General features: G+C 37.9%; 1 protein-coding gene across 4 annotated transcripts in view; it reads left to right on the forward strand.

The window, feature by feature from the left end:
- Nucleotides 1-5042, forward strand: part of LOC148027032 (uncharacterized) — a 5274-nt gene extending 232 nt beyond the window's left edge. The window contains exons 1-10 of one of the 4 annotated variants that reach the window (XR_015692786.1): nucleotides 1-265; nucleotides 796-1022; nucleotides 1117-1472; nucleotides 1585-2324; nucleotides 2401-2632; nucleotides 2714-3104; nucleotides 3223-3796; nucleotides 3971-4065; nucleotides 4154-4489; nucleotides 4589-5042. The exon at nucleotides 1-265 is cut by the window's left edge and continues 232 nt beyond it. Coding sequence is in view for 2 of the 4 variants with exons in the window: in XM_087690561.1 (XP_087546687.1) it covers nucleotides 4274-4489; nucleotides 4589-4975 (603 nt within the window). In the remaining 2 variants the exon portion in view is untranslated. Of the gene's footprint in view, nucleotides 266-795; nucleotides 1023-1070; nucleotides 1473-1584; nucleotides 2325-2400; nucleotides 2633-2713; nucleotides 3105-3222; nucleotides 4066-4153; nucleotides 4490-4588 lie in introns of all 4 variants that reach the window. The other 3 variants (XM_087690561.1, XR_015692787.1, XM_087690560.1) reach the window with 3 other exon arrangements.
- Nucleotides 5043-19362: the final 14320 nt, after the last annotated feature.

The raw sequence follows: 19362 nt of genomic DNA on the forward strand, positions 1-19362 counted from the left end.
CATTTTTCGCGTCTATGTCTGCGTCTACACTGAGATGTAGACGCGCTATCAGACGCGCTTGGTCAGCAGATTTTAGGCCGACGACCGCCATTGATGATTTACAAAATGCAATGCATAATGGAATCACAAATCCTAAATTACACAGAGAGAGCAGAGAGAGGAAGAGAGAAACAAAGAGAGAGAGAGAGAGAGAGAGAGAGACTCGCCTTGGGTGTTTGGTGTGGCGGGTGGTGGCGCTTCTTCCTTCTCCTTCTTTCTCTCCTTGGTAAGTTACCCTCCCTTGATGCTTGCTTGCTGCTTCTTCTTGTTCTCCTCTTTCTTCCTCTCCTTGGCTTTCCTTTTTCCCTTCTTGTGTGTTTGAAATGAAAGAAGAGGTGAGTCATGAGGAGGTGAGGCATGAAGAGACTAGGTGAGGCATGAAGAGACTGCATGTCGGCTAAACTCAAGCTTCAGAACCACAAAAAAGGCAGGAAAGGAAAGGCGCAGTTTGAAAAGAAATGATTTAAGTATGGTTTGAATTTTGATGTGTGCGTCTATTTTGGCGTGTATATGTGTGTCTATTATTCAAATAGACATGAATATAGACGCAAAAATAGACGCCAATATAAACGCGTAGTTAAATGCGGATATAGAGGCGCATTTGGGCTTTATCATAATTTTTTGTTTTTAAGATAAGTTTTGATAGTGAATTCTTATCATAAGTTTTAATGTATTTATGACGATTTTTGTGTATTTAAAATTGAGATCTTATGTAAACATATGAATGACAAATATTTTGATGTTGTCATGAATTAGGTTTAATCATGTCGACGTCATCATCACCTAGTGCGGTGCAAGCTGGTGAGTCAATGAGCACATCCTCAAGTGAGAATGAAACATTGCGTCTTCATAATCGAGATGCATGGCTACAACGAAAAATTAAATGCATGTGTGATCATTGTCGAGGGTGTATTTTTCGAGCACGTCGAATTGCAATGTCACACCTCAGCTTGTATGGAGAATGGGACCGAGAAAAATCACCGGTACTCATTGTTTTTTTTTACCACTAAGATTGCATGTCTATGTTACAGGAATTATATATCAACGTACATGAAACTCCCTTTTGTGGTTGAGCAGGATGCGGTGCCACATCCTTAGATGCTCCCTCTCGGGTGTCGAGAGGCTGCAAAACGTCGACGGGAGAAGGCAGAGTCTTCAAGAAGAGTAGAGACTGACGATCATGATAGTAGCCCTCATGAAATGCCCCATCAAGTCGTAGAGGATGAGATTTTGGACAACATGGTACACCATCTATTTTCACAATCAGTTCAGGGAGAAGGTCACTCTAGGAAGCCACATGATCCACTATATGTAGCATCATCTACTCCATTGTATGAAGGTTGTATGTATTCCATTCTTCGTGCGTCCCTCGAGATACTTAAATTGCAAACAATTTATGGATGGAGTAATGTCAGTTTGGATGCGTTATTGAAGTAGGTATCAATTCAGTTTGACTTATGAATCATAATATTAATTGTTCTATTTTAAAATCAGACAGAAATATATGTTAGTGGTTTTTTAACTCACTTTTAAAAATATATGTAGGTTATTATCATAAATGCTTCCAAAAGGAAACAAATTTCCAACTAAGAGAGAGTAAGCAAGACATTACTTGACATCTCTGGGAGGTCTCCATTATGTCAAGATCCATGCATGTGTCAATGATTGTGTCTTATTTTGCGGGATTCATGAGTTTGCACGAGAGTGTCCTGTTTGTGGCGAATCAAGATACGAAGTGGAGATGAAGTCAATGGATGTGCCTCGTAAGGTTTTGTGACATTTTCCGATTGTTCCACATATAAAACTTATGTTCAAGTATAAGTCTATTGGAAAGCTCATGTCATGGCATGCTAGTCATCGTTCAAGTGATGGAAAATGGAGGATCTTTGCAGACACACCGGCATGGCAACATATAGATAATTTGTGGCCCGTTTTCAAAGAAGAGCCAAGAAATTTAAGATTTGGTTTAGGTATGGATGGAATCAATCCATTTGGCATCAAAAGCACATCATACAATGTATGGCCAGTGGTATTGGTAAACTATAATATTCCTCCATCCATGGCAATTAAAAATGGACATGTGATGTTGTCCCTTTTGATTCGTGGAAAGCACAAGGTAAAAAACATGGACATTTACTTAGAACCTTTGATTGAAGAGTTAGAAATGTTATGGGAAGGTATTGAGATGCAAGATACAAGTGCATCCACATCCTGTAGAGATTTCACATTGAAGGCCATGTTGTTGTGGACCATACACAACTTTCCAAGATACGGAGAGTGTTCAGGTACATGTATATCACTCTATATTTGAAATTCAAGACTTGAATCAATTGCATTTTATTAATTCACTTGTTTTTTCAGGTTTAACCACATCAGGATATCATGCATGTCCTATTTGCGGTCCCTCTCTAGTTTCCTCTAGGCCGGCACGTTTAAAGAAGGTTATCTAGGACAATCATAATTGATTTCTTCCTATTGACCATCCCAAATATGTTCTCCCTACTAATGGAATGACTCCACAATCTCTAACCATTCGAGATTGGAAGGAGAGATGGATTAATGCCGACAACCACCCTCCACTCGGCATGAGTCGGTAAGAAGTGCATTTCTCTAGATTGACTTTAAAGTATTTAGCATGATGAATTGTTTACATAATATATTGTTTGTTTGTTAGGTTCTCTATATTTTTTCGTCTTCCGTTCTGGACTGAACTCAAGATCAATCACCAGTTGGACCCCATGCACATATTCAAAAATATTGTATCTACATTATGGGATCACTTAATAGGGGCTCGTGATTCAATTAATGTAAGGGAGAATTTACGTAACATTGGTCGCATGAGACGAGCCTGGCCACGCATTGGACCCAGAGGAAAGATTGAGCTACCCCATGCACCTTGGATATTGTCAAAGAACGAGGAAAAAATAGTGAAGGAACAAATATATAGCTTTTGAACACCCACAGGATGTATGAGATGTCTCAAGGGAGCCTTCATAAAGAAAAAGAAAAGAGGTGTGGAGCAACTATATGGTTTGAAGTCCCACGATTGGCACAAAATGATTCAAGTAAGGATATCTCTAACCATGAATATAGTAATTAGTGGAGTAACTATGTGTAAACTTTGGGATATGATGACTTTTTTCTCAACTAATCATTTGATCTATGAATATTGTTTACATTCAGTTCGTACTTCCTACTAGCATATCCCATTGTGTATCCAAAGATGTACGTGATATCATTTACAAGATGGGAGAGCTTGTGAGGTATGTATACATTGTATTTTTTCATTATATATATTTGAATTTCTACACAAAAATAAACAATTCTCAAATACATCTTGACATATACGTGAGCTCGAAGGAAATTGATCAAAACACATTGCAAGATGCTCGATCTGTTGAGGTGGTTTGTTTGGTGGAGGAAAATTTTCCTCGATTAATTTTGACTACTCAATTACATTTACTCCTACATTTGATTGATGAGATCGCACTTTGTGGGGCAGTTCATGTAAGGTGGATGTTTTTTCTTGAGCGCTTCATGAAAACCTTGAAAGATTTTGTGAGGCAAAAAGCACGGCCTGAGAGAAGCATGGCTGAGGGTTGGTTAGTGCAATCATCCCTTGTTTATATCTCTGAATATCTTGCTGAAGTGGATCTCTCTCAACCACGACTATGGAAAGATGATGAAGACTTGAGGATGAGCTCTATAGTGCCTCAAGGAAAAGGAATGAGTAAAGTGCTAACAAAAGAAGAGCTTCGTAAGTTAAATAGTTTTTGTGTGCTCAATAGTGATGTAATGAGCAAATGGGTGACACTATATAATGAAGTAAGAGCAAGAAGAAAAAGTGAAAGACAAGAATTTCGCACTAGATATGGATGTAATGTCTCATTTCTAGATCATCTAAATGCGCTCCCACATCATATTGATATAGATTGGTTACATGAGGAAATGGAGAGAATGGAAAAAGAGAAGGAAATTAATATATCTCAAGAAGAGTGGGAATACGCATGAGGTTGCTTATCAAAGGTGAGACACACTATCAATTAATTTATTTCTATAAGTTTTATTTTATATAAATAATTGACATATTTGATCTTTTATCTTTTACTACTAGTGCACATTATTCAATGCACTTTGATGTGAGGGTAAACATCTTCGAACTCAACGTATAGATGAAAAGAGAAATACCCAAGATTGTGGTGTCCTTACTCACTTCGAGGATGCCAATGGTACCATGGAAGGTTATTGTGGCTTGATCCAAGATATTCTGAAGCTTGACTTCAGACGATTCTTTATATATGTACTGGATATGAAGTGGTTTAAAGAAGTGGTAACAAATGGTGAGCATTGCACAATCAGATGTCATCCAAGTGGTTTTGTAATCATTGACTCTACAAAATTTCACCAAAACAAAAATGACACATTAGTACTACCTCAACAATGCGAGCAGGTATATATGCAAAGGCTAATTTTTTTATATGTATACATGTGATACATATACACAATATAATAAGTACTTAAGTTTTTTGCTTTTGTTTTTCAAATACAGGTTGTGTATCATCCAATGATAAACAATAACCGATGGTGGTATGTCATCCCTATATCTAATCGTTCAAAACCAATATATGGTAATATTACCGACATGGAGATAGCAGATGACAATCCAACAATTAATGATGATGTGCATGATGACACCATAATGGATGATATGCGTGATATAGTACAAGATGAACCTCGCGAGGATGTTCAAGGAAACGCAGAAGAAGACAATAATGTGATTGTCAATGATATTGATGAAGTTATTGAGCAATATAGCAACACATCTGATAGTGGGATAGACTTATTTGTTTCGTTACCTCTTGGTAACATAGACCTAGAAGTAGAAAGTTTAGCAAGAGCTGATCTCATTGAAGATGAGATGGATCATTCATTGTAACATACTTAATTTGCTTATTGATTCATTGTATATTCCTAATTCTATGCTTTTTATCATGCGCACACGTGCACACTCAAGAATTAATAGTCAATTTTAAAGCTAAATTGAATTTTCCATAATAAAAAGGAAGTATCTTTTATCATCTTCAAGTACGTAGAGAAATTACGAGATACATATTGCAATGCTTACTACTAATTGTAAGGTTTCTGTCGCCTGCCGCTAATTACTTATATCAGGCTTATCAACTAGAGGACCTGCCATTCATTAGAGAGCAATGAAAAAGTAATTATTAAATCTATTTTTTTAATTCAATGATTCAATGTGTATTCTTAATTCTATGGTTTTTATCATGCACACATGTGCATGCTCAAGAATCAATTTCAGGTGGTTAAATAATTGTGCGTCTGCTGGTGCGTCTATATTAGCATCTATTTGCGCAGATATATAGATGAAAAATTTGCGTCTATTTACACGCACTTATAGACGCTCTGATAGACGTGCCCGACTTTATGCGTCTAACATGCACCTCTATGCCTCATTTCTGTTGTAGTGTGAGTTACTATATGTCAACTAGAAAATCATCTCTCGATCGAGATCTAGGGTACTTGTGTCCATGCTAGTACCTACCATGTTGGTGGTCTCATGAACCACCAAGGTGTCGATGAGGGTGATTAGGTCGACTAAGGACACGTCTCTTATTATGGTTCATTCCTTTCTTCACTCGGTTATCACATGGTTTAAGACTATTCACTTCTCAGTGTTGAATTTCTTGGTTTGGAGTTGGTTTTTGTCTTTGTGGTTTCACGAGTGTTGCAAGTCCTATTGTTGGATTCATTTCTTAGTGTAATTCCCTTTATTGTGTTCCTTGTTAATGAAATCACTTCACAGGTTTATGCTTACTCAAATACTTGGATGGTTCAATGTAAGGTGAGCTGTGTATGATTAGGCTTTCAACTTTTCTCATGCACCTAAGTGTCTACATTGCAATGTGTAACCTTCAATGAAATCATTTACACACACACACCATGTCGTCAAACAATGTCTCTCTACTAGAAAGAAAGCTATAAGTAATCAGTTGATTTGATCAATTATTGGGCTTGTCAAGGTAAATTTCAATGTTGATCAACTCTATGTATTGAGATGTAGAGAGATAAGACATATAGATATGTGATAGGGAGAGAAGAGATAGTATACCATTTGCACTCCCAAAGGCTACATCATAGTGATCACAATCTACATATATATATATATGTGAGACCTAGTCTAGATAGGGTGAGCTATGTATAGCTCCAACACCACCACTCAAACAAAGGTCTTTAGCTACAAATGAAGAAACCCTTAGGGAGCATAGGAGAAAAACCTGAGCTCCTACATACAAATATGCAAACATGATCAAGATAAATTAATATTGTGTGCATGCAAAGTGAATTTGTGTATGTGAAGTGAAACAAAATGTCTTTACAAAGATGACCAAGAGGTCTGAGATGTATGTTTATATTTGAAGTGTATGGTGCTAAAAGGAGTATGTACAATGGCACTATAATGTCATAGTAGATTAATTCCCAAATATTGAAGTTGAGACAACTCTAAGTTCCGAGCACAGCAGAGTGAAGCGTGCTTCATTGAGTCCTTTGGTGAATATATCTGCAGTCATTTGATCATTGTGACAATGTTTAATCATAATCGTGCATTTCTTTACTTCTTATCAAACATAATGATAATGCACTGTAACATGTTTAGACTTGTTATGTTGAACATAGTCTCTAGCAAGACTAATAGCACTTTGGTTATCACATCTAAGTGGTATGCTGGAGAGAGGAGGATGGCCAATATCTGATAGAACTTGTTGAAGCCATACTAACTCTCAAGCCACTAAAGATGTAGCTACATATTTAGCCTCTTTAGTGGAAACAACAACACAACATTGTTTCTTACTAGTCAAGGAAACAAGACATCCATTGATAAAGAAACAATTTCCACTCGTAGAATATATAGATAAGCGAGAGCTTTCCCAATCTGCATCAATATAACCCAAAAGTTGAAGTGAATGTAGATAATCAAAGTTTTTTTGGTATCGATAAACCAATCCAAAATCTTTAGTGCCTTTTAAATACTTTAAAACTCATTTAGCAACAATCTTTGGTATCGATAAACCAATCCAAAATCTTTAGTGCCTTTTAAATACTTTAAAACTCATTTAGCAACAATCCAATGTTTGAGGCATGGAGAACTAAGATGTTGTCCAAGAAAATTTGCAATCTCCAATGGTGCAAATACAAAGAATCCATGCCTATATTCCTTGACAGAGAGGGTGGAAGGAAAGGACAGAAAGAATAATTGGCAAAGGGTGACAAGTATTGCATGGATGCGCAATAGAGAAGATCCCACTTGGAAGCCCATCTTCAACATTCCATTGGATCATTGTTCATTGCATTCTTTTGTCATAATCATGGAGAAACTTGTATATGAATACATTTGTTTTGCTTATAGAATGCAACAAAAAAAAGAAGCCATTGAAATGGTAGGAATGTGGAGCGAGTGCTATCAGAAATTGGAGCGAGAGATTAGGAAAATCCGGTAACTAGCCACAAAAGCCTTGCTTTGGAGGAGCAAAGGCTAGGAAGTTTCTCTCAGCACCCATCAATGAGGAAGGGAATGTCATGGTTCATAGGCCGTAGGACTACGATAAGTGGAAAAAGTTAAATTTTGCAGTTTGTGATCAAAGTAATGGAGGAAAAAAAAGATTGGCCAAAGCTAAGGTTTGGAAAAGTCTTAACAAATTTACTCCCTTACTTCGCAAGATGGTGTTTAACAATAAAGATAAGCAAGACTTTATCAATGTTGTGCATAGCTTCTATGAAAACATGGTGGAAGCATGGGGCAAAAGCTCTATCACACATTACATGGTGTGTACTAAGTTAATATTTTAAAATTCTATGAATTGTATAAACTATTGAGCATAGTTTTACTCATGTATGATATGTGTCTTTGTAGCATATCCTTAAGGCACATGGGCCATACTTTGCAGAAAAGGGAAACATCGGAATTTGGTCCACACAAGGGATGAATAATTCAAATTGGATAGCGCATGGTGCACACCAAAGAAAAACTGATCATGGTGAAGGGGTGAATGGTAGCAATCCAATGATCCAATTGCTATCTTGGTGGTATAGGATTATATTAGTGGATGAAGCTAAACTCTCGCAAAAGAGAGCAAATGAAAGTGCTGATGAATCGGCTGTAGATGTGATGAAATCACGTCGTGTCACTAAAAGAGTGCGTTATGAAGCCTCAAGTGCCAAAGAAAACCATGCCAAGTGGATAGAAACAAGGCTTTGATAAGGCATCAAATGGGTTTGAAGAGAGCGAAGATAGTAAGACGAACAATGTGTTCAGTGTGAATGTAATTCATAGTTTAAGAGAGAAAGAGAGAGTGCGCATCTAAGTGAATGAGTAATTAGTCTTACAGTTTAGGGTTATATAAAAGAGGGTTTCACTTTACATCTTATTCATTGAGTTCTCACATCTCTTGTGCACAAAAGATGGCTAGGTCTAAGGTAGTTGTAAATAAGCTTCTACTCATAGTCCCATATCGTGTTCAACCGCTTGGAGCATCTACTAGCTCAGATGCACCCCCTTCTCAACCTAACCCACCTTCCTCAAGCTGCCCTCACAAGGGTCCTGCTTAGCATCCCCACAAGAAATGCAAAGGAGATATCAACACTCTTTTGATCTCATCATTTCAAAGGCGAGCTTCTCGAGACTTGTCCATGAGATTGTGCAAGATCTCTACCGCACAGAAAGCAGGAGGTGGTTTTTGGCAGAAGGTTAAGATAGACCTGATCACTTCACAAAAGAATGTCTTCATGCTCTACAATGTCATGTAGAGGCCTTTTCAGTTGACTTTATGATTGATGCTCAGTGTTGTGCAATACATGTGAAGCGCATTACTATAACTCCCAAGGACATCCAACTAATAAAAACTCTTCAAGCAGTGAAGGATGCATTAGTTCCAATGGAATGAACATAGTTTGTAATGTTATCTTTTTTGGTATAATGTTATCCTCATGCATTGGACATATGACTATGTCCCAGTGTAAAACTATTGTATGTGCCCTTAAAATATGAATTAAAATTTTACACTTGTCCTTCGCTCTCAAGTTTAACTGTACATCTTCGTTGTATTTTCAATTCTTCCTTACAGTTTTTGTTAGCACTATCAATTTCAATAGGAATAGTGTAAAAATTTGCTATTTCTTGTTGCAAACTTTACTCTTGATGCCATTGTATAGTTTATGTGGTGCGAAGTTTCTAAGGGCCAATAGTCACGATGTTTGTTTCTCAATTATCAATCCATCCATAATTTTGGTGTGGGATAAATTTTAAAATACTAAACTGTATCGGAATGCGATGAAACTTCACACACACACTTGTTCGGTGGCCAAGAGCCCAAATTTTTTTTTTTTAAATAAAAATGCTTGCAGATCTTTCGTTCGAAGTCTGGATTCTGGAGCCACTTTCTCGACAGGTAGCCCAGAGTCCTTTTTTTTTTGGAAAAAAAACACTATAACAGAAACGAGGCATAGACGCGCAAAGTTGGGTGCGTCTATCATTGCGTCTATATGTGCGTGTAAAAGAGCGTGTAAATAGATGCAAATTTTGTGTCTATATATCCGCGTAAATAGACGCCAATATAGACGCACCACCAGACGCGCAATTATTTAACCACCTAAAATTGGAATTAATATAATTAAAAAACCAAAGCTAATAATTATTTAACCACCTGAAATTGATTCTTGAGCATGCACGTGTGCGCATGATAAAAACCATAGAATTAAGAATACACATTGAATCATTGAATAAAAAAACCAGAGTTAATAATTATTTTTTCATTGCTCTCTAATGAATGGCAGTTCCTCTAGTTGACAAGCCTGATATAAGTAATTAGCGGCAAGCGACAAAAACGTTATTATACAATTAGTTTTAGTAAGCATTGCAATATGTATCTCGTAATTTCTCTACTTGAAGATGATAAAAAATACTTTCTTTTTATTATGGAAAATTCAATTTTGCTTTAAATTTGACTATTGATTCTTGAGTATGCACGTGTGCGCATGATAAAAACCATAGAATTAAGAATACACATTGAATCATTAAGCAAATCAAGTATGTGATAGTGAATAATCCATATCATCTTCAATGAGATCAGCCCTTGCTAAACTATCTACTTCTAGGTCTATGTTACCAAGAGGTAACGAAACAAATAAGTCTATCCCACTATCAGATGTGTTGCTATATTGCTCAATAACTTCATCAATATCATTGACAATCACATTATTATCTTCTTCTGTGTTTCCTTGAACATCCTTGTGAGGCTCATCTTGTACTATATCACGCATATCATCCATTATGGTGTCATCATGCACATCATCATTAATTGTTGGATTGTCATCTGCTATCTCCATGTCGGTAATATTACCATATATTGGTTTTGAACGATTAGATATAGGGATGACATACCACCATTGGTTATTGTTTACCATTGGATGATCAACCTGTATTTGAAAAACAAAAGCAAGAAACTTAAATACTTATTATATTGTGTATATGTATCACATGTATACATATTAAGAAATTCAGTTTTTGCATATATACCTGCTCGCATTGTTGAGGTAGTACTAATGTGTCATTCATGTTTTGGTGAAATTTTGTCGAGTCAATGATTACAAAACCACTTGGATGACGTCTGATTGTGCAATGCTCACCATTTGTTACCACTTCTTTAAACCACTTCACATCTAGTACATATATAAAGAATCATTTGAAGTCAAGCTTCAGAATATCTTGGATCAAGCCAAAATAACCTTCCATGGTACCATTGGCATCCTCGAAGTGAGCAAAGACACCACAATCTTGGGTATTTCTCTTTTCATCTATATGTTGAGTTCGAAGATGTTTACCCTCACACCAAATAGCATTGAATAATGTGCACTCGTAGTAAAAGATAAAAGATCAAACATGTCAATTATTTATATAAAATATAACTTATAGAAACAAATTAATTGATAGTCTGTCTCACCTTTGATAAGCAATCTCGTGCGTTTTTCCACTCTTCTTGAGATATATTAATTTCCACCTCTTTTTCTATTCTCTCCATTTCCTCATGTAACCAATCTATATCAATATGACTTGGGAGCGCATTTAGATGATTTGGAAATGAGACATTACATCCATATCTAGTGCAAAATGCTTGTCTTTCGCTTTTTCTTCTTGCCCTTGCTTCATTATATAGTGTCATCCATTTGCTCATTACATCACTATTGAGCACACAAAAACTATTTAACTTACAAAGTTCTTCTTTTGTTAGCACTTTACTCATTCCTTTTCCTTGAGGTATTATAGAGGTCATCCTCAAGTCTTCATCATGTTTCCATAGTTGTGGTTGAGATGGATCCACTTCAGCAACATATTCAGAGATATAAACAAGGGATGATTGCACTAACCAATCCTCAGCCATGCTTTCCTCAGGCCGTGCTTTTTGCCTCACAAAATCTTTCAAGGTTTTCATGAAGCGCTCAAGAAAAAACATCCACCTTGCATGAACTGCCCCACAAAGTGCGGTCTCATCAATCAAGTGTACGAGTAAATGTAATTAAGTAGTCAAAATGGATCGAGGAAAATTTTCCTCCACCAAACAAACCACCTCAACAGATAATACTTGAGCATCTTGCAATGTGTTTGGATCAATTTCCTTTGAGCTCACGTATCGGTCAGGATGCATTTGAGAATTGTTTATTTTTGTGTAGAAATTCAAAGATATATAATGAAAAAATACAATGTATATACACCTCACAAGCTCTCCCATCTTGTAAATGATATCACGTACATCTTTGGATACACAATGGGATATGCTAGTAGAAAGTGTGAACTGAATGTAAACAATATTCATAGATCAAATGATTAGTTGAGGAAAAAGTCATCATACCCCAAAGTTTACACATAGTTACTCCACTAATTACTATATTCATGGCTAGAGATACCCTTGAATGAATCATTTTGTGCCAATCATGGGACTTCAAACCATATAGTTGCTCCACACCTCTTTTCTTTTTCTTTATGAAGGCTCCCTTGAGACATCTCATACATCCTGCGGGTGTTCGAAAGCTACATATTTGTTCCTTCACTATTTTTTCCTCGTTCTTTGACAACATCCAAGGTGCATGGGGTAGCTCAATCTTTCCTCTGGGTCCACTACGTGGCTAGGCTCATCTCATGCAACCAATGTTACGTAAATCCTCCCTTACATTGACTGAATCACGAGCCCCTATCAAGTGATCCCATAATGTAGATACAACATTTTTAAATATGTGCATGGGGTCTAACAGGTGATTGATCTTGAGTTTAGTCCAGTACGGAAGACGAAAAAATATAGTGAACCTAACAAACAAACTTGAACCATGCATCTTGATTATGAAGACGTAATGTTTCATCCTCACTTGAGGATGTGCTCATTGACTCATCAGCATGTACCACACTAGGTGATGACGACGACATGATTAAACCTAATTCATGACAACATCAAAATATTTGTCATTCATATGTTTACATAAAAACTTCAAGCTAGCATATGAATTATTCTAAGATCTCAATTTTAAATACACAAAAGTCGTCATAAATATATTAAAACTTATGATAAGAATTCACTATCAAAACTTATCTTAAAAATAAAAAATTATGATAAAGCCTAAATGCACATCTATATCCGTGTTGTCAAAGAGTTTACTGTTCATAATATAAATCATGGGATTCTTATGAACACAGAAGAGCTTCACTAGAAGTTATATGAGAAATTTGCATACAAAATTAAGACATTGTTATCCAATAACCACCTTAGTTCTTTTGTATTTAGCATATAATTTTCAATTATACCATGTATACTTATGAAAAATAAGTCTATGGGAACCTACAACTTGGTCATATGGAAGAAATTGACAGTCTGCATGATAAATCACATTAATTCAGGTACAAAAATATGGTCAGAACCCAAGAAAGATGCAAAAAACTGCCAAAAGTCCACTAGGTCCACATGGGACCTAGAGTAACAAACTTGACCAGCAAGTGACCTAGGCTGGTCAAAAAGTGACCAGGGACTGAGTAGGGAGCAACCTGCATTTTTCGACGCAAAATGCGGGTTGCATTGTCTAAGGCAAATTGGAGAGAGCTGGAGCTATGATGCATGAAATGGAGCATGCAAACTGAAGATCAACGGGCCCAACTACTGAAGATGTAAAAATGGTGAGAGCTCCACTTCTCTGCCTCTTTGGTTTGACAAAAATGCATGCTGAAACAGTCTATAAAAGAGGGAAATCTGAGAGAAGAGTATTCAGCTTGCTCTTATGCACGACTTCTCTCATTTTGTTTACCTTATTCTTGGTCCAATGAAGCCCACTTGTACCCAAGTACTTGAGTGACTTTGGGGCAAGCAAAGGGTGAGGATATTGAAGACTTATGGGCTGTTATGGGCTGAAATAACCAGTCATAAACAGGGCAGCCCACTATTATGGTCCATTTTTATGAGCAAAAATGGGATTTTTATGGTTGTAAAGGAAGGAAATGACCTCTTTTCTTCAGGACATTGTTCATGAATGATTAGAAGTGCTTCTTCTTGAGTCTATGCACTCATTTTGAACTTGATTATGGGCTGGAATTTTCTGTTTTAAAACAGGGCTGAAGGTAAAATTATACTTTTTCAATTCATTTCATGTTTCTTTGGCCCAAATCTTGGATGCATTTGAATCTATCAACAATATACTTTAACCAAAGGGTTGAAATCCATCTATGTACTTGAAATAAATGCCATTAGAGCTTGCATTTGACATTCATAAATGAATTGAAAATCTGAAAATATCCTTTATGATATGATGTATGTATCCAAAGGCATTTGATGTAATCAAGATAGACTTATTCCTTCTGTTCATGTATGCTAAGTACATAGTGAAAAGACTTGAACTCTTCTTTCATACCTAAATCATTTCTAAATCTCGGATCTTAATAAACCACAATCCATTTTTCCTTCCCGAATCTTGAATCCTAAACTCTTCTTCTGCACTAAAAGCCCCGGTGGTAGACCTTCAACTCTTAACGCGACGACAGCGTTTACGTACGCGTCTATATTAGCATCTATTTGCGCATCTATGTTCGCGTCTATACTCGCGTTTACATGAACCTTAGACGCGCATATACATGCCAAAATAGATGCACACGTCAAAATTCAAACCATACTTAAATCATTTCTTTTCAAACTGTGCCTTTCCTTTCCTGCGTTTTTTGCGGTTCTGAGGCTTGAGTTTAGGCGACATACAGTCTCTTCATGCCTAACCTCCTCATGACTCACCTCTTCTTTCATTTCAAACACACAAGAAGGGAAAAAGGAAAGCCAAGGAGAGGAAGAAAGAGAGAACAAGAGAGAGGAGAATAAGAGGAAGAAGAAGCAGCAAGCAAGCATCAAGGGAGGGTAACTTACCAAGGAGAGGAAGAAGGAGAAGGAAGAAGCACCACCACCCACCACACCAAACACCCAAGGTGATTCTCTCTCTCTCTCTCTCTCTCTCTCTCTCTCTCTTTCTCTCTCTGCTCTCTCAGTGTATTAGGATTTCTGATTTCATTATGTATTGCATTTTGTAAATCATCAATGACGGTCATCGGACTAGAATCAGCCGACTGAGCTCGTCTGCCAGCATGTCTACATTTCAGTGTAGACGTAGGTATAGACACGAAGAAATGTTTTCTCTCATTGCATCTAAGGACGTGTCTCACAGGGCGTGTGCTGGCGCGTGTGCTCTGTAGTCTACACGCGATGATACACGTGCGCGCCAGAGTATTGGCCTGGAATAAGCGTCTGATAGCGCATCTATACTGCATCTCAAATGCGGATATAGATGCGCTGGATAGAGGGTTGACTTTAGGAACGCGTCTGAGAGCACGTCTAACTTGCAATTTAGACGCGGTCATACACGCACCAGCTCTCCCAGCTCTGATAAAAAACAATATATTTTTGCAATGATGAATGTGACTAATCCCATGTTTGTGTTTATCAGTTTTCTTGTTTATGAGAAGCATTAGCACTTAGTTTTATGCTCAATGTCTAAAGAAAGCTATTTAAAAATGTTAAGGTATGGATAAAGGTAATATATGCTTTTTTGTATGCAAACAAATTTGTCTTTTTTCTGTGTGTCTTTTGCAGATGTCGTAACTTGGTTCATCTAGCAATGACCCGGATTTGGATCGCATGAATGATACATTGGCCTCGTTTGGTAGAGGGGTCAATGCAGTTTTTGGAGATTTTCCTAATAGGGAAGACTTCATGGGAGAGATGACCAGACACCTTGGCCGCTCACCCACAACAGACGAGGTTCAGTGTCATGTCTGGAACGCCTCTGATGTCTTTACCTAGCACTACTTCCCAAACTTCAATTGCAGGTACTCCACATGCAGGTACTCCACGTGCAACACCTGTACATGCATCGACTGAAGCACAAGCGTCAACCGACGCACGTGCATGTGCAAAAGCACATGCATCCAGCGAGGCAGAGGGTAGTCGACAGAGAGGGAGGAGGGAGAGTCGAGGGGGAGGACGAGGCTTGTGTGGGGGTTGCCTAGGAGATGGTGAGCGATCACCCTCACTAGTAGATTACGTAGAGGAGCCTATACGCCAGTACTATAGAGTTACAAATACTGGTGGCATCTTCCATGATGATGAAGGAAGGGATGTAATGGCGTACATGAGGAGCGTCGTGCATGCGATGTATAAAGATTGTTTCATCTACTTCAAAAATTAGAAAAGCGGCTTGTGGCAGGAGGTGTTGAGGGCAGTCCATAGGAGGTACCCAAATCCTGAGGGTCAGCGATTCTCGGATGATTGGGGATGCACAAAAGTGAGGGATTTACTTCACAACAAAAGATCCCACCTCATGACACGCACCAGGGACTCACTGCAGAGGTAGGAGGAGGGGCGTGGAGCCTATAGCCAACCACCTATGTGCCACCGCATAGAGTGGAAGAAAGATAAGAAGAAAGCAATAGAGAAAGTGAAGAGTTGCCAGCACGCAGAGGCGCGACAGGTCCAAATGGAAACCATGGGATTGTCGCATTACGGATCGGGTGGCAGAAAGGCGTGGGAGGCAGAGTTTATAAGTATATTTTGATTTCTAGTTTTTTAAAATTTATATTTCTTTCAATTCTTTATATAATTTGTTCTAATACATTGTGTCTCATAATTGTTTGTATATATCATAATTGTTTTGCAGACTACTATCGTTGGTAGGATACCTACTCCTAAAGAGGTAGGTTACCATCAAGGCCATAACTGCGCAGCCACATGGCTTCACTTCTATAAGAAGGGTCTCATCACTGAGGACCAATACAACCGGGCTATGAGGATTCAACAGCCAGAGGAGGTATGTTTTTCTTACTTTCCTATTAAAAGTATAGCTAATTATAACTTTTTCTCCACCATGTCTACTTATACAACCTTGATCTTTTGTGTGTGTAGGCGAACCCGGATGTGGAGCATAGCGAGGAGGGGGATAGCGATGCTAGTAGCCATGGTGGTACTAGCGCAGATGTTTCTTGTTCAGATTCCTAGAGGAGCACCATACCTTCTCTATGGTCTTGTTTTCTTGTATATGTATTGTCCATCTTTGAGGCTATTGCTTGCGGCCACGCTTTAGGTCGCAAGCACTTCAACTTCCCATGTAAATGCTTTTGATCTATAATGAATACATGGACTTTTATTTTCAATTCTCGTGCTTTTAGATCCATTGTCTTTTTTCCAAATGCACAATCTGATATATGGGAGGGGGAAAAAAAAAAAATTCCAATTCTGTTTTGTGCGTCTATCCGCGCATCTAAATTGCAGAAAATGCGCGTTTATAAGCGCGTCTACAATGCAGAGTACACTCGCTTATACAGGCGCTAGATAATTCAAATTTTAAAAATAAATTAAATATATTTTTTAAAAAAATATTTTTTTTTTCCGTTCCGTCTATGGGTGCTTGTAAAAGTGCGTCTACAGGCGTGTCTATATGTCCGTCTAACTGCCAGATAGACGTGCTAATAGACGAACAAAATAAATTAAATAAATAGTAATTTTGGTTTATTATGCGCTTGTATTCACGCATGTATATGTGCATCTATTTTTGCGTGTAAATTCGTTCATACATGCAATTATAGATGCGACGCTGTAGACACGCAAATAGACGGGCGGATAGACGCGCACGCAAGATTTTCACTATGTTCAAAAATCGCGTCTAAAAGTCCGTCTATGATGCCTTTTTATTGTAGTGAAATACCTACATACATCTCGTCAGAAGTCAAAAAATAATTTAGGCTCTTGGCTACCTACCGAGTGCGCATGTGAAGTTTCGTCGCATTTCGATAAAAGGTTATGGATTTACGATCACACGATGGATAGTGCATATGAAGCTGTATTAACCCGGTTTTGGGGTTTAAATGGGTTAAAAGTTCATTCTTCTTCTCATTTTTACATCTTGATTTCTTTGCTTCCTTCATTTAACATCCCCAATCTCTGTCTCTTCTCGGTCTTGCCCTCCTCGAGCTTGCATGGCATGCACTAAGCAAGCATGTCATCGTTTTGGCCTCAGAAAGACCTCACGCCAAGGCTCGCCACCTAGAGCACAAGGTGGAGCCTCCTCTAGTGCAGCAATAGGTGCTCCCCATAGAGCACAAGGACCACCACAGAAGAAGAGGAGATGGAAATCGGGCACTATCACCCTTCGAGAGATAAGGAGAATCCAACACGGATAGGAGCTTCTCATCCCAAAAAGTTCTTTTCATAAGGTTTTTCAGGAAGTCATGCAAGACTTGGATATGAAAGGGATGGGAAGATTTTGGGCACGAGTGCAGGACGACCCACTAGCAAGAAGGTGGACTGCTTCAGCTATGGAGACCCTACAAATAGCTACAGAGGGGTTTCTCATCGACTTGTTTGATGACATACAACTTGCGGCCATCCATGCAAAGCATATCATAATCAGAGATAAAGACATGAACTTTATCATTCGGCTTCGACACGGCAAGGGGACTCTACCATAGTTTACTAGATTAATGATGCAAGGTTTGTAATGAGTGTTATAGCACCATAGCATATTGGAAGGCCAAAAGAATTGGTATACTTTGTCACATTGGAATATTTATTTATATATACATAATATTTCATGCAATGTGTACTGAATTCAAATAATTGAGTAAAGTTATTTTGTTTTGTTTCTTAAAACGCATGACTCTTAATTTTTGTTTGACCTACAAACGCATCGAAAGTAATAATACGTATGGATACAAGTTCCGTTATTGCTTATACATAATTGCAAGTGCAGTACTATGCGTTGAATTATGTTAATATATGTGGATGTATCATTCACGTACCACACATTATCATCACACTTACACAATCACAAGTGTAGTACTATGCGCTGAATTATGTTAACATATACAAATGTGTCATTCATGTACCACACATTATCATCACTAAGTAAATTATCTTATATTCATCAATAAAAATACATGTGATGGCTACTAGTGATATGGTAGATACAAAAAGTCAATAACTAACAAGAACTCTCAAATGTTCCTTGGCTTTTTCATTGGTGGAGAGGAGGGGCCAACTTCCGATGAAAATATATGTTCCTTCCTTGCCTCAAAAATGATGCGCTCCCCCTTCAGCTCTTTCCCCAGGAGAAGCAGATCTGACACTTTAGCAAGGTCACCTAATGTAGCAAGCACACACATTGCTCCACCACGCATTGGCTCAAACAAGTAAAGAAGCTTTGATCGCTTGATTAGCACCACCTTCTCCAAGCTAGATGTCACAGGTATCGCTAAAAAATATCTAAACTTAGTCAAAGCTCAAATTTGCATGATTATTTATTGCCCTCCTAGTGAGCGATTCTTATTGAAGACCACCAAATCTGCAACAAGGTTACCAATATACTCCTTTAGAGCTGAATCCTTCTGGTTGATTCGCATATTGAGCTCCTCCTTACCTCGATACAAACTCATCTATATACAGTATGTTCTAAATGACAAAGTCAAATCAAAAAATATATTTGGCGACTAACCTAGAGTTATCAAAAAGCGATGAAACTTGACGATAGGGTGCGTCGGGTCCCCGGAAGTCCATCGGTGAAATCTTGGAAAAAAAATATGCATGCAGCTGCCCTATCCGAAGTCTGTCGTCTGGGGCCACTTTTTGCCCAATGGACTCTGGGGGACCCGACGCACCCTATCATCAAGTTTCATCACATAAAAATATATGATAGTTAGAAATCTTGCCTTCTCCAGATCATCTTGTATCTTCATTTCCTCGCGTG

The sequence above is a fragment of the Lygodium microphyllum genome, chromosome 13 (assembly GCF_053477565.2).
Source record: "Lygodium microphyllum isolate KBCC chromosome 13, Lygodium_microphyllum_v1.1.10, whole genome shotgun sequence".
Classification (NCBI taxonomy): domain Eukaryota; kingdom Viridiplantae; phylum Streptophyta; class Polypodiopsida; order Schizaeales; family Lygodiaceae; genus Lygodium; species Lygodium microphyllum.